Source organism: Lolium perenne, chromosome 5, assembly GCF_019359855.2.
Source record: "Lolium perenne isolate Kyuss_39 chromosome 5, Kyuss_2.0, whole genome shotgun sequence".
NCBI classification, from domain to species: Eukaryota; Viridiplantae; Streptophyta; class Magnoliopsida; order Poales; family Poaceae; genus Lolium; species Lolium perenne.
The window spans coordinates 254,769,994-254,796,640 of record NC_067248.2 but is presented as its reverse complement, the minus strand read 5'-3'; the positions used below and the strand labels follow the sequence as shown (position 1 = coordinate 254,796,640).

Below are 26,647 nucleotides of genomic sequence, written 5' to 3'. Positions count from 1 at the left end.
AGCCATGGCCGGGGCGGGGAGCACGGTGGCCAGGCCAGCAGTTGGCTAGAGGAGGAAGATGGGAGGAGAATTTTTTCGATTTGCCATATTCTGGGAATATTCCATTTTACAGGGTGAGTTTACAGGTTCTGCTAGCTTGGACGCGTTTTTGGCCGGTGAAAAACGAATACAGGGCCCTCTACTCGCTAGATACGGGGCAGAAATTTAAGGGGTCTGTTAGACATGCTCTTACATTATCCGGGATAAGGGGCTCTGGGACTGGGAGAAGGTGGCACCACGGCAGGAGTGGCAATGGAGCGAGGAAGACAGAGGCGCCGTGCTGAGAAATATAGAGGATGAGACTTGTCGCCGCTTTGTTTGACAACTCAAATTGTTTTTGGGTGACCTTTTTGTTGACAATGCAAGCTTGATGATGCAAGGTATTTGTGTTAAAATTTTGCATGGTTCCTGATAGCCTTTCTTCCCACAAGGTTCCTTTGAAGTTTGTCGATGCTTGTATTGAGCTTGGGATGATGTGATTTCTATTGAGAGCGTCGGTGGAAACAATTTCTATCACTAGAATCCCCAAATCGTTGCCAGCTACGATTTGGGGCTCATCGATGGAGATGCTCTAATAAAGAAAAGTATCTAGACTCTGTGGCTTATACGAATAACATGGTTTTTTCTATCGCATTAACGTGACCCCAGAGGCAACCGGCACGACGCGATCAAAACCGTGTGATCCCGGAGCTGACAAGCGGGATTTCCGTGTTGCCTGCAACATGGCAACTTTGACTAAAATTAAAAATATATATACATTTTATACGGAGTATTAAAGATATTGATAATTTTTATGGTCAAACTTTATAAAATTGAACTTCAACTAAAAAATTATAGGCAACATATTTTGAAATGGAGGGAGTAGTTGTTTTAAACTTGGGATAGTTTTCGGGGCCAATTTGAAGTAGACATTTGTACAAACCCATCTAATGAGAGAATGCGTAAAATTGGCTGTTTTTATTTAGTATAAACAAACACATTTTGGACTTCCCGCATCAGTTCATTGTTTCTTTCGCGTATTCGGTTTCGACCTATTCTTTTTAAGTCAAATTTTGCTTTGGTAGCATTTCTATGATAGCAATCCAAAAGTGGTAGTGGGCAATGTCAGTGGTTAAACTTATTCCTCTTCTTTTTTTCTCCCTTTCCCTATTCCTTTTCCTTCCGCTGCCTCGGAGGTTGCAGGTGATGGTGGACGACGGCCGACCACCTGCTCCAGGACGTGCGAGAGAAGCACCCTACCACTCGACGACAAGGCAGTGGCCACGGTGAGCAACCCACGCAGGAACATGGCACCAATTTTGCGGGCTGCCGTGGGAGGGCTCGGAGGCGCGCAAGGCGGCCGTGGGAAAGGTGGGAGGGTAGGGGATTGACCGATCAGGAATCGGCCGGAATTGAGCTCGGGAAGAGGCGCATGGGTGGCGTGATGGTCCGGCAGCGTGTGGGAGCTAGCGGCGGAGGCAGGACAATAGCGGATGTGCACCAATAGTGGCGAGCGAGGTGGTGCGGCCCCGGTGTCATGCGGGAGGAGCAGTTAGGAACTTTCACACCTCGTGCATGTTTTTTGCAAATTATACGAAGTGCCTCTTGCCTTTGCAAATATTATACCAAGTGTAGGTGCAAATATAGCAAGCTTGCCTAAATTTTTGTGTGACATGACCACTTATACAAAGGGTTTGATCAAATTGCTATATTTTCAATTTTTTGCAATTCTAGCAAACTATGCTCTAAAAATTACTACGTACTACTATTTTAGAACGGAGTAGCATTAACATGCGTACTATAGTGAAAATACTAGTACATTAAAGTACTAGAGTAATTATTTAGAAAAGGGAACTGCTGGGCGTCCCCCAGGGGATCTGATTTCCCAGCCCTCGGGTCGCTAGCCGTCGGATCGGCTATATTGGACGGTCAGATCTGCTTCTACTGAATGTAGCGAAAAAATAGCTCCCAGCAACAAAAACATAACCCGTTTTTGCTACATTGTAGCAAAAAACGGTTCAGTTACGAAATCAAATAAAAAGGCTGAGCTCGCCGGAGATCTCGCCGGAGAGCTCGTAGCAAATTTTTTAAATTAAAATAGCAAAACAACAAAATAATTATAGCAAAAAAAAGCATCACATCGTGATAATATGTTTGCTACGTTGTCTCCGGCGATGTCTCTGACGATTTTCATCTTTGCTACATTATCACATTTTTTTGCTACGTGGTCTCCGGGGAGGTCTCCAGCGAGTCCAGCCTTTTTTTCTGAACAAACCGTTTTTTGCTTAGTCATTTACTGCCGGGGGTAATTTTTTGCTGCCAACGGTGTTTTTTTGCTACATACAAATCTAACTATTAAAATAGTTGATCCAGCCGCTGAAGACCCGGGGGCTGAGAGAGCCTTATCCCGGGGGCAACGAATCATTTTCCTTTAGAAAAAGAGGAGCCGATTGGTCAAGGGGTCAGGGCCGCGTGACGGTGGACTCAGTCAGCGTCGCCACTCCGCCAATGAAAGAATTGGACTTGGAGGATGGACCCATCAACGATGCGGGACCCGCCGGTCAGCGTGAGTCCCGAATTCCCATCCCCTACCTCGCCCCTCTCTCTCTGCTCCCCAATTTCTCCCCATCGATCCTCGCCGCCTCCATCCCTAGGCAGGCAGGCTCGAGGGAGGGACGCTCATCTCCGGGAGGGGCTCCGCTTGCCGCACCAGGTCCGTGGGGTTGCAGGCCTACTGCTCCGCCTCCGCCTCGTACGTGGGGTGCTGGCCGTCGCTAGCGGAGGCAATCCTCGATCTGTTTCCGGCTACAAGGTGAGGTCGCAAACCCCTCCTCTTCCTCTCTTTCCTGCCCGCCCCAATCACTAAGGACGGGCTTTATCAAGTGCGTGCATGCATAGGTTGTTTGAGGACAGGCTTCACCATGTTTTCCAAGCAGGAAAACCTTATTAGTTCCGTCCGTGCGTGCGTGCTTCTTTTTATTGCATGACAGTAACAGAGGTGGTTTGAATCTAGGGGACTAGGTAAAGAAGAGGGGTTCACCAAATCCCCAATCCCTTGGGGCTTGCAATTGCAACCCCTCGCTTCAAGGTGAGGGGATTATTAGTATCATCATCATTTAACTGAACACTATTTTGTCACATAATCTCTGCAATCAACCCGACCCCTAGGTTTTCTCAGTAAAAAAGACTGGTGTCTAATCCTTGTAGTCGATAAAAGCACATGTTAGCTTCGTGAAAATGACATGAGCATCCGATGGACAAAACTTGCAATTGTATAACACAACATTTCTAACATGGTCAAACCTAATCCGAAACTAAACGTAGGAAGGGTGACTCACAATTCCACTTGATTGACGGGGTATTAAAAGAATCAGCATTAGTGCTTGCCTGCTTGCTGTGCTCATCGCCTTGGTTCTTGAATCTATGATTGGAATTTTGGTGCACTTGCCAGCTCGATTGCTTCATCCCAAACTGGGTGGACTAGAAAAGCTATCTTCTGGTATAAATATTTTCCATGTTATTAGTATGGATGTTGACTTTCTTGCCTAGTCATGTATGTTCCATTGAAAAATGTTGTCCTGTGATTTGTAATTAATTTAAAAATAGACCTTAATGTAATTTCGCAAACATGTCATATTTTGTATTTAATCTGAAGTATAAATTTAAGCTCCGTTGGAAAATTCTTTTTTATATTCAGCCTAAACTTATGCTGTGTTACTCAGATAGCCTTGACGCCACTTACCTACTGTGTTGCTGCCTTCCATCTTCGCTAATTTCAATCGATCTGGTTTTGTGATCATAAGATGGGCAAGGTGCACGCTGCGTTTCAGGAGTTTCAGCATCGTCGAGATGGCCTTATCAAGGCTCTCACCGCAAGTAATTTAACCTTCATAGCTTTCATGTTATACTTTTATTTGCTTTTATTTTCCGCTATACTATATGATTACTCTTGTTAAGTCATTTTCTTTTCTTTTATATAGATTTGGATACAATTATTGAGGAAGCCAAAAAGATTGGCAAGGAGACACCATGTATTTTTTCTGACTTTTCACTTTTGAATGAATTTTATTATGACTCTCTGAACAAGCAGCCTTGGGTTACTTTAGTACAGTTTGGAATTATCTTTTTAACGTTATGCAATTAAAGCGCTTTGTCATTGATTGTTAATTTAGATGATCAAAGGAAGTGCCTATGGGGATTGGAGGACAAAAGCTGGGAGCTGCGACATGCTGCATATCCATGCTCCGAGGCTCCTCCGCAGCCTGAGCCGTTACCTCCCTTTGAAGAAGGGATGTCACTAATCCAATGGACTAGGATAGTCGCAGATTTCAGCTATGCTTGGCTTGCGACTTTCTCAGCATATCTGTCCTCCTCTTTTACCCTTGAAGAAAGGTTTGGCTCTCTTGGTTGGTTTGCTTCTTACTAGATGCATGCACGTCTCCTTTTTCGGAAATACAATATGCAATATAAGTAATAACAGATTAGTGCATGCACGTCTCTATACCTATGCGTACTGTTGGGTAATACGAAGGGGGACTAAAGGGTTTTGCCCCATAGACCACCCTTTAGTCCCGGTTCGTAATACGAAGGGGGACTAAAGGGTCCAAACGAACCGGGACTAAAGGGTTTTAATGATGAACCGGGACCAATGCCCCCCATTGGACCCGGTTTGGTTCAAAACGGGGACTATTGCTTGGGACGAAAGACCTCTTTTCCACTAGTGTCTGAAATAACAACCGAGATCGGTGTTCCCGAGCTAACTTTTGGTCATTTTTAAACATTGTGTTATGTAAGATTTCTTCTATACGACCTAGGCTTTCAAGAGACCGAATTTTAGCCCATCGAATATGGGAAAAGGTTTTGTTACCAACCAAACACGCCCCTAATGTCTTTTGGAAAGTTTCTAGAACATTTCGTGCAGTTTTTTCTTGTTTAGCCGTGTTTTCGTTTGTCTTCTCTATTATCTTTTCTATTTTTTTCGTTCTCTTTTTTATGTTTTTCCTTTTTAAAATCTGAACATTTTTATGTGCTTTCCGCCTCGCCAATGGCAAAGTGCGACTCGCTCTGCTCCTCTCGTCAACCATGGCGGCGCGCAACACTCGTAGCGCCGGAAACCCAATCCCATATAGCTAGCTCCCCATTGATGACCTTCTCCATCAACTCAGTGTGCAGCCGTTGTTGGAGGATGGACGGCAAGCGGCTCATGGTCTTGGTCGCCGACGCCACCGTGTCGCTCAAGAAAACCACGAGCGCACGACACACACGACGCTCGCGGGCGCGGCAACGAGGAGCCGGTGTTGTGGCTCGAAGATGAGAGAGCGTCGAATCAAGACGAAACCGACAGCTCGAAGACGACACTCGTACCTCAAAGCCGCACTCGCAAGTGGAGAACCTGGCAAGGCGTGCGCGTGTGCGCTATGCATCTCCAAGCGCAAATGGAGAACTTGCCGCACTTGCAACTATAGTAATATGAGAACCGTATCCAATGGAAAGGATTTGATAATGTTGTACTGAAAATTATGGAAATGGCATGTTGTACCGGTGATAAATGAAAATTGGGCAGCATTTTGGCGGTGTTGTATGTCGTACCACCGTGATAATTGAAAATTGGGCAGCATTTTGGGAGTTATTTTTTACCGATTATAGGGACAACAAACTGGGACAAAATGCAATGTAATAGATGACAACACCGGCATTATCTCAAATGTAATAGTGCAGACCTGGAATAACAGATTCAACATCCGATCATACACAAAAGATGCAGATAAATTATTGACCAAATAAACAAAGAACAGAAAAGAATTATTCCTTTACTCGTTTCCCTGGTTCTGCCGCTTTCTTCTTAGTGCCATAAATCCACCACTTGAGCCTCCCAAAGAGCTGGCATTTTTTCTCGTTGTAATTGGTTGTGAATTTGTGTGATATCGAGAAGAAGCGGACCGAATTCCATGACTGAAGCATGTCATCTTCCTCATCCGAACTTTGTTTAGTTCCTTCCTCTGTGTCATCTTCCTCATATGAACTATATTTAATTCCTTTTCCTTTTTCTTCATCAAGGTCCGATATTTGGATGTTGTGCCGCAATATTGACAAAAGCACATGTTGTCTCTTGTAAATTTTCTCTCGGATACTCATCGAACTCCTCTTCGAGGATGCCTTGCATACAAGTCCATGGTCTTCAAGCCGTATCACTGCAGCTCTACATTTTTTGTCGTGAAACTTTCAACATAAAGTTGTCTTCTCAAGAAAGGTCACGAGCAGCTTTACATGATTTGCAACTCGGAGGATTCATGATTTAGTTCGCAAAAAAGGAAGAAAAATCAAACTTTCAAACGATTGCATCGAGCACCGATTTACATCGTTGTTCTTATTAAAATTGTGGTGTCATACATCGCATTCTTTAAAATTTTGGTGCCATGCAACTAGCCTTAATGAGAAGGAAAGTTTCAAAATTTCGTAATTTAAACATGAAAAGTAGTCAGTATACACTACTCTAAATTATTCATCACAAAGTTGTTCCAACTTAATTGATAACTTACCCCGACACAAGTGTTCTACTAGGCATCAAATGGTATGCTACAGCAGCATGCCTCTTTTTCTACGGTAGTAGCTATCATGCTAAAACCGAACCTGAGGTCAACAATAGGGATGTAGGAACCGAATCGGAGCATCAATCTAGCAGATTGTGTCTTTCCCGCATTTCGACATATGCCGATTGTGTCTTTCTTTTTCGACAAGACCTTTTAAACCGCTTGTGGAGCAAAGAATGAGTTCGTAAACCGATATCATGAATAGTGGGTACCCCTCCTTTAAAAAAATGAGTGAAAGTGTTCCCCTGTGTAGTGGAATCATGAGTGTAATGTTCCTGTGCCCCAAATCCCGATTCAAGATACGAGGATGTAAAAGTTAAATTTATCGTATCATCTTCCTTAGATTTTAATACAAATATTATACGCTTTAGTGGCGTGGACAATGAAAGTTTACAAAGGGGCAAGTTAGAAGATCCCTTCTATAGTATGGCAGAGAAAACAAGATCACAAACTTCAAGATAACTATAGATTTACTAAACGTTGCCAATGAGTATATTAGCAATGTTGCCACAACAAAATTAGAAGAGAAGATTTGCTACACTAACCTCGTTTCGTGAGCTTCTTTGCTATCACTAAAATTGTTTAGAGAGCCCGAGTTAATTGACCATGAACGGAAATAGGTCACGGTCCTCCATCACACATAGTAGCTTAAAGCTCGAATTGCGGTGCAATGTTTCAACTTCTAAAAATCACAAAGCCTGTTTGTTTAACATTTAACAACTTAGCACACATGTTCACACATGTTCGGTAGGAGCTTGAGCAAAATGTCAATACGAGCCAAGCCGTTTAAGAGGAGCTTACTATTGGAAACTTGGGATAAAAGTGCAAGACTTCTTCATATATACTTGTAGCTGATCTTTTCTCAGGATTTTTTGATATATTATACGTTTTTTCCGACGTCGTATGCAAAAGTTATTGCGGTTTTACCATTTTTTTAACTTTTTTTGCAAAAAAAGTGAAAATTCGAATTTCTTAATTTCTCAGAATAGTAGGTTGCATAACATACAAGAATCTGAAAAGATTTTATTTTTTGAATTTTGTATCATTTTCTTTTCTATTTTACAGTGCTAAAAAAGGCGATCCACGGGGGGGGGGGGGGGGTGGGGGTGCAGGGGGAGGCCAAAAACCCTTTAGTCCCCCTTCGTGTTACGAACCGGGACTAAAGGGTAGACCTTTAGTCCCGGTTGGTAATACGAAGGCTAAAGGGTTTTGCCCCATAGACCACCCTTTAGTCCCGGTTCGTAATACGAAGGGGGACTAAAGGGTCCAAACGAACCGGGACTAAAGGGTTTTAATGATGAACCGGGACCAATGCCCCCCATTGGACCCGGTTTGGGTCAAAACGGGGACTATTGCTTGGGACGAAAGACCTCTTTTCCACTAGTGTCTGAAATAACAACCGAATCGGCTGTTCCCCCGAGCTAACTTTTGGTCATTTTTAAACATCGTGTTATGTAAGATTTCTTCTATACGACCTAGGCTTTCAAGAGACCGAATTTTAGCCCATCGAATATGGGAAAAGGTTTTGTTACCAACCAAACACGCCCCTAATGTCTTTTGGAAAGTTTCTAGAACATTTCGGTCTGGTTTTTTCTTGTTTAGCCAGGTTTTCGTTTGTCTTCTCTATTATCTTTTCTATTTTTTTCGTTCTCTTTTTTTATGTTTTTCCTTTATAAATCTGAACATTTTTATGTGCTTTCCGCCTCGCCAATGGCAGTGCGACCTGCTCTGCTCCTCTCTGTCAACCATGGCGGCGCGCAACACTCGTAGCGCCGGGAAACCCAATCCCATACAGCTAGCTCCCCATTGACAAATTCCTTCTCCATCAACCGTGTGCGGCTGCAGTGTTGGAGGATGGACGGCAAGCAGCTCATGGTCTTGGTCGCCGACGCCACCGTGCTGCTCAAGAAAACCACGAGCGCACGACACACGACGCTCGGTGGCGCGGGGCAACGAGGAGCCGGTGTTGTGGCTCGAAGATGAGAGAGCGTCGAATCAAGACGAAACCGACAGCCCGAAGACGACACCGTACCTCAAAGCTGCACTCGCAAGTGGAGAACACAGGCGTGCGTGCGCGTGTGCGCTATGCATCTCCAATCGCAAATGGAGAACTTGCCGCACTTGCAACTATAGTAATATGAGAATCAGTATCCAATGGAAAGGATTTGATAATGTTGTACTGAAAATTATGGAAATGGCATGTTGTACCGAGTGATAAATGAAAATTGGGCAGCATTTTTGGCAAAGTGTTGTACTGTCGTACCACCGTGATAATTGAAAATTGGGCAGCATTTTGGGAGTTATTTTTTACCGATTATAGGGACAACAAATCGGGACAAAATGCAATGTAATAGATGACAACACTGGCATTATCTCAAATGTAATAGTGCAGACTGGAATAACAGATTCAACATCTGATCATACACAAAAGATGCAGATAAATTATTGACCAAGAAACAGCAACAGAAAAGAATTATTCCTTTACTCGTTTCCCCTGGTTCTGCTTGCTTTCTTCTTAGTGCCATAAATCCACCACTTGAGCCTCCCAAAGAGCTGGCATTTTTTCCGTTGTAATTGGTTGTGAATTTGTGTGATACCGAGAAGAACTGGACCGAATTCCATGACCTGAAGCATGTCATCTTCCTCATCTGAACTTTGTTTAGTTCCTTCCTCCGTGTCATCTTCCTCATATGAACTATATTTAATTCCTTTTCCTTTTTCTTCTACTGAAGGTCTGATATTTGGATGTTGTGCTGCAATATTGACAAAAGCACATGTTGTCTCTTGTAAATTTTCTCTCGTATACTCATCGAACTCCTCTTCGCAGGATGCCTTGCATACAAGTCCATGGTCTTCAAGCCGTATCACCGCAGCTCTACATTTTTTGTCGAAACTTTCAACATAAAGTTGTCTTCTCAAGAAAGGCTGCCGAAGCAGCTTACATGATTTGCAACTCGAGGATTCATGATTTAGTTCTGCAAAAAAGGAAGAAAAATCAAACTTTCAAACAAGCAGATCGAGCAATGATTTACATCGTTGTTCTTATTAAAATTGTGGTGTCATACATCGCATTCTTTAAAATTTTGGTGCCATGCAACTAGCCTTAATGAGAAGGAAAGTTTCAAAATTTCTGTAATTTAAACATGAAAAGTAGTCAGATACACTACTCTAAATTATTCATCACAAAGAAGTTGTTCCAACTTAATTGATAACTTACCCTGGACACAAGTGTTCTACTAGGCATCAAATGGTATGCTACAGCAGGCATGCCTCTTTTTTCTACAGCCGTAGCTATCATGCTAAAACCGAATCGGAGGTCAACAATAGGGATGTAGGAACCGAATCGAGCATCAATCTAGCAGATTGTGTCTTTCCCGCATTTCGACATATGCCGATTGTGTCTTTCTTTTTCGACAAGACCTTTTAAACCGCTTGTGGGAGCAGCAATGAGTTCTCAGAACCGATATCATGAATAGTGGGTACCCCTCCTTTAAAAAAAATGAGTGAAAGTGTTCCCGGTGTAGTGGAATCATGAGTGTAATGTTCCTGTGCCCCAAATCCCGATTCAAGATATACGAGGATGTAAAAGTTAAATTTACTATATCATCTTCCTTAGATTTTAATACAAATATTATCTCGCTTTCATGCGTGGACAATGAAAGTTTACAAAGGGGCAAGTTAGAAGATCCCTTCTATAGTATGGCAGAGAAAACAAGATCACAAACTTCAAGATAACTATAGATTTACTAAACGTTGCCAATGAGTATATTAGCAATGTTGCCACAACAAAATTAGAAGAGAAGATTTGCTACACTAACCTCGCTTGAGCTTCTTTGCTATCACTAAAAAAATTGTTTAGAGAGCCCGAGTTAATTGACCATGAACGGAAATAGGTCACGGTCCTCCATCACACATAGTAGCTTAAAGCTCGAATTGCGCAATGTTTCAACTTCTAAAAATCACAAAGCCTCGCTTTGTTTAACATTTAACAACTTAGCACACATGTTCACACATGTTCAGTAGGAGCTTGAGCAAAATGTCAATACGAGCCAAGCCGTTTAAGAGGAGCTTACTATTGGAAACTTGGGATAAAAGTGCAGCACTTCTTCATATATACTTGTAGCTGATCTTTTCTCAGATTTTTTTGATATATTATACGTTTTTTTCCGACGTCGTATGCAAAAGTTATTGCGGTTTTACCATTTTTTTAACTTTTTTTGCAAAAAAAGTGAAAATTCGAATTTCTTAATTTCTCCGAATAGTAGGTTGCATAACATACAAGAATCTGAAAAGATTTTATTTTTTGAATTTTGTATCATTTTCTTTTCTATTTTACAGTGCTAAAAAAGGCGATCCACGGGGTGGAGGTGCATGGGGAGGCAAAAACCCTTTAGGCCCCCGTCGTGTTACGAACCGGGACTAAAGGGTAGACCTTTAGTCCCGGTTGGTAATACGAAGGGGGACTAAAGGGATTTGCCCCGTAGACCACCCTTTAGTCCCGGTTCGTAATACGAAGGGGGACTAAAGGGTCCAAACGAACCGGGACTAAAGGGTTTTAATGATGAACCGGGACCAATGCCCCCCATTGGACCCGGTTTGGTTCAAAACGGGGACTATTGCTTGGGACGAAAGACCTCTTTTCCACTAGTGTCTGAAATAACAACCGAATCGGCTGTTCCCCCGAGCTAACTTTTGGTCATTTTTAAACATCGTGTTATGTAAGATTTCTTCTATACGACCTAGGCTTTCAAGAGACCGAATTTTAGCCCATCGAATATGGGAAAAGGTTTTGTTACCAACCAAACACGCCCCTAATGTCTTTTGGAAAGTTTCTAGAACATTTCGGTCTGGTTTTTTCTTGTTTAGCCGTGTTTTCGTTTGTCTTCTCTATTATCTTTTTCTATTTTTTTCGTTCTCTTTTTTATGTTTTTCCTTTTTAAAATCTGAACATTTTTATGTGCTTTCCGCCTCGCCAATGGCAAAGGCGACTGCTTCCGCTTCCTCTCTCGTCAACCATGGCGGCGCGCAACACTCGTAGCGCTCGGAAACCCAATCCCATACAAACTAGCTCCCCATTGACAGCCTTCTCCTCACAATCAGTGCAGCAACTGTTGGAGGATGGACGGCAAGCAGCTCATGGTCTTGGTCGCCGACGCCACCGTGCTGCTCAAGAAAACCACGAAAGCGCATTTGGCTACACACGACGCCCGCGGCGCGGGCAACGAGGAGCCGGTGTTGTGGCCTCGAAGATGAGAGAGCGTCGTAATCAAGACGAAACCGACAGCTCGAAGACGACACCGTACCTCAAAGCTGCACTCGCAAGTGGAGAACCTGGGCAAAGGCGTGCGCGTGTGCGCTTATGCATCTCCAACCGCAAATGGAGAACTTGCCGCACTTGCAACTATAGTAATATGAGAATCGTATCCAATGGAAAGGATTTGATAATGTTGTACTGAAAATTATGGAAATGGCATGTTGTACCAAAGTGATAAATGAAAATTGGGCAGCATTTTGGCGTTGTTGTACTGTCGTACCACCGTGATAATTGAAAATTGGGCAGCATTTTGGGAGTTATTTTTTACCGATTATAGGGACAACAAATCGGGACAAAATGCAATGTAATAGATGACAACACCGGCATTATCTCAAATGTAATAGTGCAGACCTGAATAACAGATTCAACATCCGATCATACACAAAAGATGCAGATAAATTATTGACCAAAGAACAAAGCAACAGAAAAGAATTATTCCTTTACCCGTTTCCCGGTTCTCGCCGTTTCTTCTTAGTGCCATAAATCCACCACTTGAGCCTCCCAGAGGCTGGCATTTTTCTGTTGTAATTGGTTGTGAATTTGTGTGATACCGAGAAGAACTGGACTGAATTCCATGACTCGAAGCATGTCATCTTCCTCATCTGAACTTTGTTTAGTTCCTTCCTCTCGTGTCATCTTACTCATATGAAATGTCTTTAATTACTTTTCGTTTTTCTTCTACTGAAGTTGTGATATTGGGTTGTTGTGCTGCAATATTGACAAAAGCACATGTTGTCTCTTGTAAATTTTCTCTCGTATACTCATCGAACTCCTTTTCGCAGGATGCCTTGCATACAAGTCCATGGTCTTCAAGCCGTATCACCGCAGCCTCTACATTTTTTGTCGTGAAACTTTCAACATAAAGTTGTCTTCTCAAGAAAGGCTGCCGAGCAGCTTACATGATTTGCAACTCTGGAGGATTCATGATTTAGTTCTCGCAAAAAAGGAAGAAAAATCAAACTTTCAAACAAAGGTATCGAGCAATTGATTTACATCGTTGTTCTTATTAAAATTGTGGTGTCATACATCGCATTCTTTAAAATTTTGGTGCCATGCAGCCTAGCCTTAATGAGAAGGAAAGTTTCAAAATTTCTGTAATTTAAACATGAAAAGTAGTCAAGATACACTACTCTAAATTATTCATCACAAAGAAGTGTTCCAACTTAATTGATAACTTACCCTGGACACAAGTGTTCTACTAGGCATCAAATGGTATGCTACAAAGCAGTATGCCTCTTTTTTCTACAGCCGTAGCTATCATGCTAAAACCGAACTGGAGGTCAACAATAGGGATGTAGGAACCGAACTGGAGCATCAATCTAGCAGATTGTGTCTTTCCCGCATTTCGACATATGCCAGATTGTGTCTTTCTTTTTCGACAAGACCTTTTAAACTGCTTGTGGGAGCAAAGAACGAGTTCAGTAAACCGATATCATGAATAGTGGGTACCCCTCCTTTAAAAAAATGAGTGAAAGTGTTCCCCGGTGTAGTGGAATCATGAGTGTAATGTTCCTGTGCCCCAAATCCTGATTCAGATATACGAGGATGTAAAAGTTAAATTTATCGTATCATCTTCCTTAGATTTTAATACAAATATTATCTGCTTTCAGTGGCGTGGACAATGAAAGTTTACAAAGGGGCAAGTTAGAAGATCCCTTCTATAGTATGGCAGAGAAAACAGCATCACAAACTTCAGTATAACTATAGATTTACTAAACGTTGCCAATGAGAATATTAGCAATGTTGCCACAACAAAATTAGAAGAGAAGATTTGCTACACTAACCTGCTTCGGAGCTTCTTTGCTATCACTAAAAAAATTGTTTAGAGAGTCTTAGTTAATTGACCATGTACGGAAATAGGTCACGGTCCTCCATCACACATAGTAGCTTAAAGCTCGAATTGCAGTGCAATGTTTCAACTTCTAAAAATCACAAAGCCTGTTTGTTTAACATTTAACAACTTAGCACACATGTTCACACATGTTCAGTAGGAGCTTGAGCAAAATGTCAATACGAGCCAAGCCGTTTAAGAGGAGCTTACTATTGGAAACTTGGGATAAAAGTGCAGCACTTCTTCATATATACTTGTAGCTGATCTTTTTCTCAGGATTTTTTTGATATATTATACGATTTTTTCCGACGTCGTATGCAAAAGTTATTGCGGTTTTACCATTTTTTTAACTTTTTTTGCAAAAAAAGTGAAAATTCGAATTTCTTAATTTCTCCGAATAGTAGGTTGCATAACATACAAGAATCTGAAAAGATTTTATTTTTTGAATTTTGTATCATTTTCTTTTCTATTTTACAGTGCTAAAAAGGCGATCCACGGGGGTGGAGGTGCATGGGAGGCAAAAACCCTTTAGTCCCCCTTCGTGTTACGAACCGGGACTAAAGGGTAGACCTTTAGTCCCGGGACTAAAGGGTAGACCTTTAGTCCCGGTTGGTAATACGAAGGGGGACTAAAGGGTTTTGCCCCATAGACCACCCTTTAGTCCCGGTTCGTAATACGAAGGGGGACTAAAGGGTCCAAACGAACCGGGACTAAAGGGTTTTAATGATGAACCGGGACCAATGCCCCCCATTGGACCCGGTTTGGTTCAAAACGGGGACTATTGCTTGGGACGAAAGACCTCTTTTCCACTAGTGTCTGAAATAACAACCGAATCGGCTGTTCCCCCGAGCTAACTTTTGGTCATTTTTAAACATCGTGTTATGTAAGATTTCTTCTATACGACCTAGGCTTTCAAGAGACCGAATTTTAGCCCATCGAATATGGGAAAAGGTTTTGTTACCAACCAAACACGCCCCTAATGTCTTTTGGAAAGTTTCTAGAACATTTCGGTCTGGTTTTTTCTTGTTTAGCCAGGTTTTCGTTTGTCTTCTCTATTATCTTTTCTATTTTTTTCGTTCTCTTTTTTATGTTTTTCCTTTTTAAAATCTGAACATTTTTATGTGCTTTCCGCCTCGCCAAGGGCAGTGCGACCTGCTCTGCTCCTCTCTCACAACCATGGCGGCGCGCAACACTCGTAGCGCCGTGGAAACCCAATCCCATACAAATTAGCTCCCCATTGACAGCCTTCTCCCCGTCAATCAGTGCGGCTGCACTGTTGGAGGATGGACGGCAAGCAGCTCATGGTCTTGGTCGCCGACGCCACCGTGTCGCTCAAGAAAACCACGAGCGCACGACACACGACGCCGCGGGCGCGGGGCAACGAGGAGCCGGTGTTGTGGCTCGAAGATGAGAGAGCGTCGAATCAAGACGAAACCGACAGCTCAAGACGACACTGCACTCTCAAAGCTGCACTCGCAAGTGGAGAACTCCGGGCAGGCGTGCGCGTGTGCGCTATGCATCTCCAACCGCAAATGGAGAACTTGCCGCACTTGCAACTATAGTAATATGAGAACTGTATCCAATGGAAAGGATTTGATAATGTTGTAATGAAAATTATGGAAATGGCATGTTGTACCAGTGATAAATGAAAATTGGGCAGCATTTTGGCGTTGTTGTACTGTCGTACCACCGTGATAATTGAAAATTGGGCAGCATTTTGGGAGTTATTTTTTACTGATTATAGGGACAACAAACCGGGACAAAATGCAATGTAATAGATGACAACACCGGCATTATCTCAAATGTAATAGTGCAGACACTGAATAACAGATTCAACATCTGATCATACACAAAAGATGCAGATAAATTATTGACCAAAGCAAACAAAGAACAGAAAAGAATTATTCCTTTACCCGTTTCCCCGGTTCTCGCTGCTTTCTTCTTAGTGCCATAAATCCACCACTTGAGCCTCCCAAGAGCCGGCATTTTTTCTCGTTGTAATTGGTTGTGAATTTGTGTGATACCGAGAAGAATCGGACTGAATTCCATGACCTGAAGCATGTCATCTTCCTCATCCGAACTTTGTTTAGTTCCTTCCTCTCGTGTCATCTTCCTCATATGAATCGTATTTAATTCCTTTTCCTTTTTCTTCTACCGAAGGTCTGATATTTGGATGTTGTGCTGCAATATTGACAAAAGCACATGTTGTCTCTTGTAAATTTTCTCTCGTATACTCATCGAACTCCTTTTCGCAGGATGCCTTGCATACAAGTCCATGGTCTTCAAGCCGTATCACCGCAGCTCTACATTTTTTGTCAGAAACTTTCAACATAAAGTTGTCTTCTCAAGAAAGGCTGCCGAGCAGCCTTACATGATTTGCAACTCGGAGGATTCATGATTTAGTTCTCGCAAAAAAGGAAGAAAAATCAAACTTTCAAACAAGCAGTATCGAGCAGCTGATTTACATCGTTGTTCTTATTAAAATTGTGGTGTCATACATCGCATTCTTTAAAATTTTGGTGCCATGCAGCTAGCCTTAATGAGAAGGAAAGTTTCAAAATTTCTGTAATTTAAACATGAAAAGTAGTCAGATACACTACTCTAAATTATTCATCACAAAGTTGTTCCAACTTAATTGATAACTTACCCTGGACACAAGTGTTCTACTAGGCATCAAATGGTATGCTACAAGCAGGCATGCCTCTTTTTTCTACAAACCGTAGCTATCATGCTAAAACCGAATCGGAGGTCAACAATAGGGATGTAGGAACCGAATCGGAGCATCAATCTAGCAGATTGTGTCTTTCCCGCATTTCGACATATGCCAGATTGTGTCTTTCTTTTTCGACAAGACCTTTTAAACTCGCTTGTGGGAGCAGCAAAGAGTTCTGTAAACCGATATCATGAATAGTGGGTACCCCTCCTTTTAAAAAAATGAGTGAAAGTGTTCCCCGGTGTAGTGGAATCATGAGTGTAATGTTCCTGTGCCCCAAATCCTGATTCAAGATACGAGGATGTAAAAGTTAAATTTACCGTATCATCTTCCTTAGATTTTAATACAAATATTATCTCTTTCAAAGTGGCGTGGACAATGAAAGTTTACAAAGGGGCAAGTTAGAAGATCCCTTCTATAGTATGGCAGAGAAAACAGCATCACAAACTTCAGTATAACTATAGATTTACTAAACGTTGCCAATGAGAATATTAGCAATGTTGCCACAACAAAATTAGAAGAGAAGATTTGCTACACTAACCTGCTTCGGAGCTTCTTTGCTATCACTAAAAAAATTGTTTAGAGAGCCCGAGTTAATTGACCATGAACGGAAATAGGTCACGGTCCTCCATCACACATAGTAGCTTAAAGCTCGAATTGCGCGTGCAATGTTTCAACTTCTAAAAATCACAAAGCCTGTTTGTTTAACATTTAACAACTTAGCACACATGTTCACACATGTTCGCAGGGAGCTTGAGCAAAATGTCAATACGAGCCAAGCCGTTTAAGAGGAGCTTACTATTGGAAACTTGGGATAAAAGTGCAGCACTTCTTCATATATACTTGTAGCTGATCTTTTTCTCAGGATTTTTTTGATATATTATACGATTTTTTCCGACGTCGTATGCAAAAGTTATTGCGGTTTTACCATTTTTTTAACTTTTTTTGCAAAAAAAGTGAAAATTCGAATTTCTTAATTTCTCCGAATAGTAGGTTGCATAACATACAAGAATCTGAAAAGATTTTATTTTTTGAATTTTGTATCATTTTCTTTTCTATTTTACAGTGCTAAAAAAGGCGATCCACGGGGGGGGGGGGGGTGGAGGTGCATGGGGAGGCAAAAAACCCTTTAGTCCCCCTTCGTGTTACGAACCGGGACTAAAGGGTAGACCTTTAGTCCCGGGACTAAAGGGTAGACCTTTAGTCCCGGTTGGTAATACGAAGGGGGACTAAAGGGTTTTGCCCCATAGACCACCCTTTAGTCCCGGTTCGTAATACGAAGGGGGACTAAAGGGTCCAAACGAACCGGGACTAAAGGGTTTTAATGATGAACCGGGACCAATGCCCCCCATTGGACCCGGTTTGGTTCAAAACGGGGACTATTGCTTGGGACGAAAGACCTCTTTTCCACTAGTGTCTGAAATAACAACCGAATCGGCCGTTCTCCGAGCTAACTTTTTGGTCATTTTTAAACATCGTGTTATGTAAGATTTCTTCTATACGACCTAGGCTTTCAAGAGACCGAATTTTAGCCCATCGAATATGGGAAAAGGTTTTGTTACCAACCAAACACGCCCCTAATGTCTTTTGGAAAGTTTCTAGAACATTTCGGTCTGGTTTTTTCTTGTTTAGCCAGGTTTTCGTTTGTCTTCTCTATTATCTTTTCTATTTTTTTCGTTCTCTTTTTTATGTTTTTCCTTTTTAAAATCTGAACATTTTTATGTGCTTTCCGCCTCGCCAATGGCAGTGCGACCTGCTCTGCTCCTCTCTGTCAACCATGGCGGCGCGCAACACTCGTAGCGCCGGGAAACCCAATCCCATACAGCTAGCGCCCCATTGACAGCCTTCTCCCTCAACAACCGTGTGCGGTTTGTTGGAGGATGGACGGCAAGCAGCTCATGGTCTTGGTCGCCGACGCCACCGTGCTGCTCAAGAAAACCACGAGCAGACGACACACGACGATCAAGGGCGCGGGCAACGAGGAGCCGGTGTTGTGGCTCGAAGATGAGAGAGCGTCGAATCTGAAGACGAAACCGACAGCTCGAAGACGACACTGCACCTCAAAGCTGCACTCGCAAGTGGAGAACCTGGGCAGGCGTGCGCGTGTGCGCTATGCATCTCCAACTGCAAATGGAGAACTTGCCGCACTTGCAACTATAGTAATATGAGAACTGTATCCAATGGAAAGGATTTGATAATGTTGTACTGAAAATTATGGAAATGGCATGTTGTACCGGTGATAAATGAAAATTGGGCAGCATTTTGGCAGTGTTGTACCGTCGTACCACCGTGATAATTGAAAATTGGGCAGCATTTTGGGAGTTATTTTTTACCGATTATAGGGACAACAAACCGGGACAAAATGCAATGTAATAGATGACAACACCGGCATTATCTCAAATGTAATAGTGCAGACCTGGAATAACAGATTCAACATCTCGATCATACACAAAAGATGCGTATAAATTATTGACCAGCAAACAAATAACAGGAAAAGAATTATTCCTTTACTCTGCTTTCCCTGGTTCTGCCGTTTCTTTCTTAGTGCCATAAATCCACCACTTGAGCCTCCCAAGAGGCGGCATTTTTTCTGTTGTAATTGGTTGTGAATTTGTGTGATACCGAGAAGAACTGGACTGAATTCCATGACTCAAGCATGTCATCTTCCTCATCTGAACTTTGTTTAGTTCCTTCCTCTCGTGTCATCTTCCTCATATGAACTATATTTAATTCCTTTTCCTTTTTCTTCTACTCAAGGTCCGATATTTGGATGTTGTGCTGCAATATTGACAAAAGCACATGTTGTCTCTTGTAAATTTTCTCTCGGATACTCATCGAACTCCTCTTCGCAGGATGCCTTGCATACAAGTCCATGGTCTTCAAGCCGTATCACCGCAGCTCTACATTTTTTGTCGTGAAACTTTCAACATAAAGTTGTCTTCTCAAGAAAGGCTGCCGAGCAGCTTACATGATTTGCAACTCGAGGATTCATGATTTAGTTCTGCAAAAAGGAAGAAAAATCAAACTTTCAAACAAGCAGATCGAGCAGCTGATTTACATCGTTGTTCTTATTAAAATTGTGGTGTCATACATCGCATTCTTTAAAATTTTGGTGCCATGCAGCTAGCCTTAATGAGAAGGAAAGTTTCAAAATTTCTGTAATTTAAACATGAAAAGTAGTCAAGATACACTACTCTAAATTATTCATCACAAAGCAGTTGTTCCAACTTAATTGATAACTTACCCTCGACACAAGTGTTCTACTAGGCATCAAATGGTATGCTACAGCAGTGCATGCCTCTTTTTTCTACAGCCGTAGCTATCATGCTAAAACCGAATCGGAGGTCAACAATAGGGATGTAGGAACCGGAATCGAGCATCAATCTAGCAGATTGTGTCTTTCCCGCATTTCGACATATGCCAGATTGTGTCTTTCTTTTTCGACAAGACCTTTTAAACTGCTTGTGGGAGCAGCAGTCTGAGTTCTGTAAACCGATATCATGAATAGTGGGTACCCCTCCTTTAAAAAAATGAGTGAAAGTGTTCCCCGGTGTAGTGGAATCATGAGTGTAATGTTCCTGTGCCCCAAATCCTGATTCAAGATAACGAGGATGTAAAAGTTAAATTTACCGTATCATCTTCCTTAGATTTTAATACAAATATTATCCGCTTTCAGGGCGTGGACAATGAAAGTTTACAAAGGGGCAAGTTAGAAGATCCCTTCTATAGTATGGCAGTAGAAAACAAGATCACAAACTTCAAAGATAACTATAGATTTACTAAACGTTGCCAATGAGTATATTAGCAATGTTGCCACAACAAAATTAGAAGAGAAGATTTGCTACACTAACCTGCTTCGGAGCTTCTTTGCTATCACTAAAAAAATTGTTTAGAGAGCCCGAGTTAATTGACCATGAACGGAAATAGGTCACGGTCCTCCATCACACATAGTAGCTTAAAGCTCGAATTGCAGTGCAATGTTTCAACTTCTAAAAATCACAAAGCCTGTTTGTTTAACATTTAACAACTTAGCACACATGTTCACACATGTTCGAGGAGCTTGAGCAAAATGTCAATACGAGCCAAGCCGTTTAAGAGGAGCTTACTATTGGAAACTTGGGATAAAAGTGCAGCACTTCTTCATATATACTTGTAGCTGATCTTTTTCTCAGGATTTTTTTGATATATTATACGTTTTTTTCCGACGTCGTATGCAAAAGTTATTGCGGTTTTACCATTTTTTTAACTTTTTTTGCAAAAAAAGTGAAAATTCGAATTTCTTAATTTCTCCGAATAGTAGGTTGCATAACATACAAGAATCTGAAAAGATTTTATTTTTTGAATTTTGTATCATTTTCTTTTCTATTTTACAGTGCTAAAAAAGGCGATCCACGGGGGGGGGGGGGGTGGAGGTGCATGGGGAGGCAAAAAACCCTTTAGTCCCCCTTCGTGTTACGAACCGGGACTAAAGGGTAGACCTTTAGTCCCGTGTGGTAATACGAAGGGGGACTAAAGGGTTTTGCCCCATAGACCACCCTTTAGTCCCGGTTCGTAATACGAAGGGGGACTAAAGGGTCCAAACGAACCGGGACTAAAGGGTTTTAATGATGAACCGGGACCAATGCCCCCCATTGGACCCGGTTTGGTTCAAAACGGGGACTATTGCTTGGGACGAAAGACCTCTTTTCCACTAGTGTCTGAAATAACAACCGAATCGGCTGTTCCCCCGAGCTAACTTTTGGTCATTTTTAAACATCGTGTTATGTAAGATTTCTTCTATACGACCTAGGCTTTCAAGAGACCGAATTTTAGCCCATCGAATATGGGAAAAGGTTTTGTTACCAACCAAACACTCCCCTAATGTCTTTTGGAAAGTTTCTAGAACATTTCGGTCTGGTTTTTTCTTGTTTAGCCAGGTTTTCGTTTGTCTTCTCTATTATCTTTTCTATTTTTTTCGTTCTCTTTTTTATGTTTTTCCTTTTTAAAATCTGAACATTTTTATGTGCTTTCCGCCTCGCCAATGGCAAAGTCAAGGACTGCTGCTCGCTCCTCTCTCACAACCATGGCGGCGCGCAACACTCGTAGCGCCGGAAACCCAATCCCATACAGCTAGCTCCCCATTGACAGCCTTCTCCCGTCAATCAGTGTGCCGCAGCTGTTGGAGGATGGACGGCAAGCAGCTCATGGTCTTGGTCGCCGACGCCACCGTGCTGCTCAAGAAAACCACGAGCAGACGACACACGACAGTCAGTGGCGCGGGGCAACGAGGAGCCGGTGTTGTGGCCTGAAGATGAGAGAGCGTCAGAATCTGAAGACGAAACTGACAGCTCGAAGACGACATCCGTACCTCAAAGCCGCACTCGCAAGTGGAGAACTGGCAAAGGCGGCGTGCGCGTGTGCGCTATGCATCTCCAATCGCAAATGGAGAACTTGCCGCACTTGCAACAATAGTAATATGAGAACTGTATCCAATGGAAAGGATTTGATAATGTTGTACTGAAAATTATGGAAATGGCATGTTGTACCAGTGATAAATGAAAATTGGGCAGCATTTTGGCAGTGTTGTACTGTCGTACCACCGTGATAATTGAAAATTGGGTAGCATTTTGGGAGTTATTTTTTACTGATTATAGGGACAACAAACTGGGACAAAATGCAATGTAATAGATGACAACACTGGCATTATCTCAAATGTAATAGTGCAGACCTGGAATAACAGATTCAACATCTGATCATACACAAAAGATGCAGATAAATTATTGACCAGCAAACAGCAACAGAAAAGAATTATTCCTCTACTCGTTTCCCCGGTTCTCGCTGCTTTCTTCTTAGTGCCATAAATCCACCACTTGAGCCTCCCAAAGAGCTGGCATTTTTTCTGTTGTAATTGGTTGTGAATTTGTGTGATACCGAGAAGAACTGACTGAATTCCATGACTCGAAGCATGTCATCTTCCTCATCTGAACTTTGTTTAGTTCCTTCCTCTCGTGTCATCTTCCTCATATGAACCGTATTTAATTCCTTTTCCTTTTTCTTCTACCAAGGTCTGATATTTGGATGTTGTGCTGCAATATTGACAAAAGCACATGTTGTCTCTTGTAAATTTTCTCTCGTATACTCATCGAACTCCTTTTCGCAGGATGCCTTGCATACAAGTCCATGGTCTTCAAGCCGTATCACCGCAGCTCTACATTTTTTGTCGAAACTTTCAACATAAAGTTGTCTTCTCAAGAAAGGCTGCCGAGCAGCTTACATGATTTGCAACTCTGGAGGATTCATGATTTAGTTCTGCAAAAAAGGAAGAAAAATCAAACTTTCAAACAAGCAGCATCGAGCAAACCTGATTTACATCAGTTGTTCTTATTAAAATTGTGGTGTCATACATCGCATTCTTTAAAATTTTGGTGCCATGCAGCTAGCCTTAATGAGAAGGAAAGTTTCAAAATTTCTGTAATTTAAACATGAAAAGTAGTCAAAGCATACACTACTCTAAATTATTCATCACAAAGAAGTGTTCCAACTTAATTGATAACTTACCCTGGACACAAGTGTTCTACTAGGCATCAAATGGTATGCTACAGCAGGCATGCCTCTTTTTTCTACAGCCGTAGCTATCATGCTAAAACCGAACCGGAGGTCAACAATAGGGATGTAGGAACCGAACTGGAGCATCAATCTAGCAGATTGTGTCTTTCCCGCATTTCGACATATGCCAGATTGTGTCTTTCTTTTTCGACAAGACCTTTTAAACTGCTTGTGGGAGCAGCAAGCCCGAGTTCAGTAAACCGATATCATGAATAGTGGGTACCCCTCCTTTAAAAAAATGAGTGAAAGTGTTCCCTGTGTAGTGGAATCATGAGTGTAATGTTCCCAGCCCCAAATCCTGATTCAAGATACGAGGATGTAAAAGTTAAATTTACTGTATCATCTTCCTTAGATTTTAATACAAATATTATCTGCTTTCAGTGGCGTGGACAATGAAAGTTTACAAAGGGGCAAGTTAGAAGATCCCTTCTATAGTATGGCAGAGAAAACAGCATCACAAACTTCAGTATAACTATAGATTTACTAAACGTTGCCAATGAGTATATTAGCAATGTTGCCACAACAAAATTAGAAGAGAAGATTTGCTACACTAACCTGCTTCGGAGCTTCTTTGCTATCACTAAAAAAATTGTTTAGAGAGCCCGAGTTAATTGACCATGAACGGAAATAGGTCACGGTCCTCCATCACACATAGTAGCTTAAAGCTCGAATTGCAGTGCAATGTTTCAACTTCTAAAAATCACAAAGCCTGTTTGTTTAACATTTAACAACTTAGCACACATGTTCACACATGTTCAGTAGGAGCTTGAGCAAAATGTCAATACGAGCCAAGCCGTTTAAGAGGAGCTTACTATTGGAAACTTGGGATAAAAGTGCAGCACTTCTTCATATATACTTGTAGCTGATCTTTTTCTCAGGATTTTTTTGATATATTATACGTTTTTTTCCGACGTCGTATGCAAAAGTTATTGCGGTTTTACCATTTTTTAAACTTTTTTTGCAAAAAAAGTGAAAATTCGAATATCTTAATTTCTCCGAATAGTAGGTTGCATAACATACAAGAATCTGAAAAGATTTTATTTTTTGAATTTTGTATCATTTTCTTTTCTATTTTACAGTGCTAAAAAAGGCGATCCACGGGGGGGTGGAGGTGCATGGGGAGGCAAACCCTTTAGTCCCCCTTCGTGTTACGAACCGGGACTAAAGGGTAGACCTTTAGTCCCGGTTGGTAATACGAAGGGGGACTAAAGGGTTTTGCCCCATAGACCACCCTTTAGTCCCGGTTCGTAATACGAAGGGGGACTAAAGGGTCCAAACGAACCGGGACTAAAGGGTTTTAATGATGAACCGGGACCAATGCCCCCCATTGGACCCGGTTTGGTTCAAAACGGGGACTATTGCTTGGGACGAAAGACCTCTTTTCCACTAGTGTCTGAAATAACAACCGAATCGGCTGTTCCCCCGAGCTAACTTTTGGTCATTTTTAAACATCGTGTTATGTAAGATTTCTTCTATACGACCTAGGCTTTCAAGAGACCGAATTTTAGCCCATCGAATATGGGAAAAGGTTTTGTTACCAACCAAACACGCCCCTAATGTCTTTTGGAAAGTTTCTAGAACATTTCGGTCTGGTTTTTTCTTGTTTAGCCAGGTTTTCGTTTGTCTTCTCTATTATCTTTTCTATTTTTTTCGTTCTCTTTTTTATGTTTTTCCTTTTTAAAATCTGAACATTTTTATGTGCTTTCCGCCTCGCCAATGGCAAGGCGACCTCGCTCTGCTCCTCTCTGTCAACCATGGCGGCGCGCAACACTCGTAGCGCCGGGAAACCCAATCCCATACAGCTAGCTCCCCATTGACAGCCTTCTCCTGTCAACTGTGTGCGGCTACAGCTGTTGGAGGATGGACGGCAAGCAGCTCATGCTCTTGGTCGCCGACGCCACCGTGCTGCTCAAGAAAACCACGAGCAGACGACACACGACAGTCAGTGGCGCGGGGCAACGAGGAGCCGGTGTTGTGGCCTGAAGATGAGAGAGCGTCGTAATCTGGAAGACGAAACCGACAGCTCGAAGACGACACTGTACCTCAAAGCTGCACTCGCAAGTGGAGAACCTGGGCAGGCGTGCGCGTGTGCGCTATGCATCTCCAACTGCAAATGGAGAACTTGCCGCACTTGCAACTATAGTAATATGAGAACTGTATCCAATGGAAAGGATTTGATAATGTTGTACTGAAAATTATGGAAATGGCATGTTGTACCAGTGATAAATGAAAATTGGGCAGCATTTTGGCAGTGTTGTACTGTCGTACCACCGTGATAATTGAAAATTGGGCAGCATTTTGGGAGTTATTTTTTACTGATTATAGGGACAACAAACTGGGACAAAATGCAATGTAATAGATGACAACACTGGCATTATCTCAAATGTAATAGTGCAGACCTGGAATAACAGATTCAACATCTGATCATACACAAAAGATGCAGATAAATTATTGACCAGCAAACAGCAACAGGAAAAGAATTATTCCTTTACTCGTTTCCCTGGTTCTGTCGCTTTCTTCTTAGTGCCATAAATCCACCACTTGAGCCTCCCAAGTAGCTGGCATTTTTTCCGTTGTAATTGGTTGTGAATTTGTGTGATACCGAGAAGAACTGGACTGAAATCAATCACCTGAAGCAATTCATATTCCTCATCTGAAAATTGTTTAGTTCCTTAATCTGTGTCATCTTCCTCATATGAACTAAATTTAATTCCTTTTCCTTGTTCTTCTACGGAAGGTCTGATCTGTGGATGTTGTGCTGCAATATTGACAAAAACACATGTTGTCTCTTGTAAATTTTCTCTCAGATACTCATCGAACTCCTCTTCAGTAGGATGCCTTGCATACAAGTCCATGGTCTTCAAGCCGTATCACTGCAGCTCTACATTTTTTGTCAGGAAACTTTTAACATAAAGTTGTCTTCTCAAGAAAGGCTGCCGAGCAGCTTACATGATTTGCAACTCTGGAGGATTCATGATTTAGTTCTGCAAAAAAGGAAGAAAAATCAAACTTTCAAACAGTGCATCGAGCAGCTGATTTACATCAGTGTTCTTATTAAAATTGTGGTGTCATACATCGCATTCTTTAAAATTTTGGTGCCATGCAGCTAGCCTTAATGAGAAGGAAAGTTTCAAAATTTCTGTAATTTAAACATGAAAAGTAGTCAGTATACACTACTCTAAATTATTCATCACAGCAGTGTTCCAACTTAATTGATAACTTACCCTGGACACAAGTGTTCTACTAGGCATCAAATGGTATGCTACAAAGCAGGCATGCCTCTTTTTCTACAGCCGTAGCTATCATGCTAAAACCGAATCGGAGGTCAACAATAGGGATGTAGGAACCGAATCGAGCATCAATCTAGCAGATTGTGTCTTTCCCGCATTTCGACATATGCCGATTGTGTCTTTCTTTTCGACAAGACCTTTTAAACCGCTTGTGGAGCAGCAAATTGAGTTCAGAAACCGATATCATGAATAGTGGGTACCCCTCCTTTAAAAAAATGAGTGAAAGTGTTCCCGGTGTAGTGGAATCATGAGTGTAATGTTCCTGTGCCCCAAATCCTGATTCAAGATACGAGGATGTAAAAGTTA

General features: G+C 41.9%; 1 protein-coding gene across 7 annotated transcripts; it reads left to right on the top strand.

The window, feature by feature from the left end:
- Window positions 1–2,532: 2,532 nt before the first annotated feature.
- LOC127302767 (PHD finger protein ALFIN-LIKE 3) lies at window positions 2,533–25,979 on the top strand. Of its 7 annotated transcripts, XM_071820473.1 has the most exons (6): window positions 2,534–2,830; window positions 3,470–3,486; window positions 3,757–3,894; window positions 3,999–4,049; window positions 4,191–4,410; window positions 21,622–21,787. In XM_071820473.1, the coding sequence occupies exons 3-6, from the start codon at window positions 3,822–3,824 to the stop codon at window positions 21,752–21,754; spliced, it is 477 nt and encodes a 158-aa protein (XP_071676574.1). In that variant the 5' UTR covers window positions 2,534–2,830; window positions 3,470–3,486; window positions 3,757–3,821; the 3' UTR covers window positions 21,755–21,787. The 7 variants fall into 7 exon arrangements, with proteins under 7 accessions (XP_071676568.1, XP_071676574.1, XP_071676569.1 ...); XM_071820467.1 differs by lacking the exon at window positions 3,470–3,486 and having other exon boundaries at window positions 2,533–2,830; window positions 3,822–3,894; XM_071820468.1 differs by lacking the exons at window positions 3,470–3,486; window positions 21,622–21,787 and adding an exon at window positions 25,859–25,979 and having other exon boundaries at window positions 3,822–3,894.
- The last annotated feature ends 668 nt before the right edge of the window (window positions 25,980–26,647 follow it).

Coding starts and splice junctions, on each gene's coding strand:
- LOC127302767 (XM_071820467.1), top strand. CDS start 2,549: ATGGACCCATCAACGATGCGGGACCCGCCGGTCAGCGTGAGTCCCGAA. Junction 2,831..3,821: donor GATCTGTTTCCGGCTACAAG/GTGAGGTCGCAA, acceptor TGTGATCATAAG/ATGGGCAAGGTGCACGCTGC. Junction 4,050..4,190: donor GATTGGCAAGGAGACACCAT/GTATTTTTTCTG, acceptor TTGTTAATTTAG/ATGATCAAAGGAAGTGCCTA.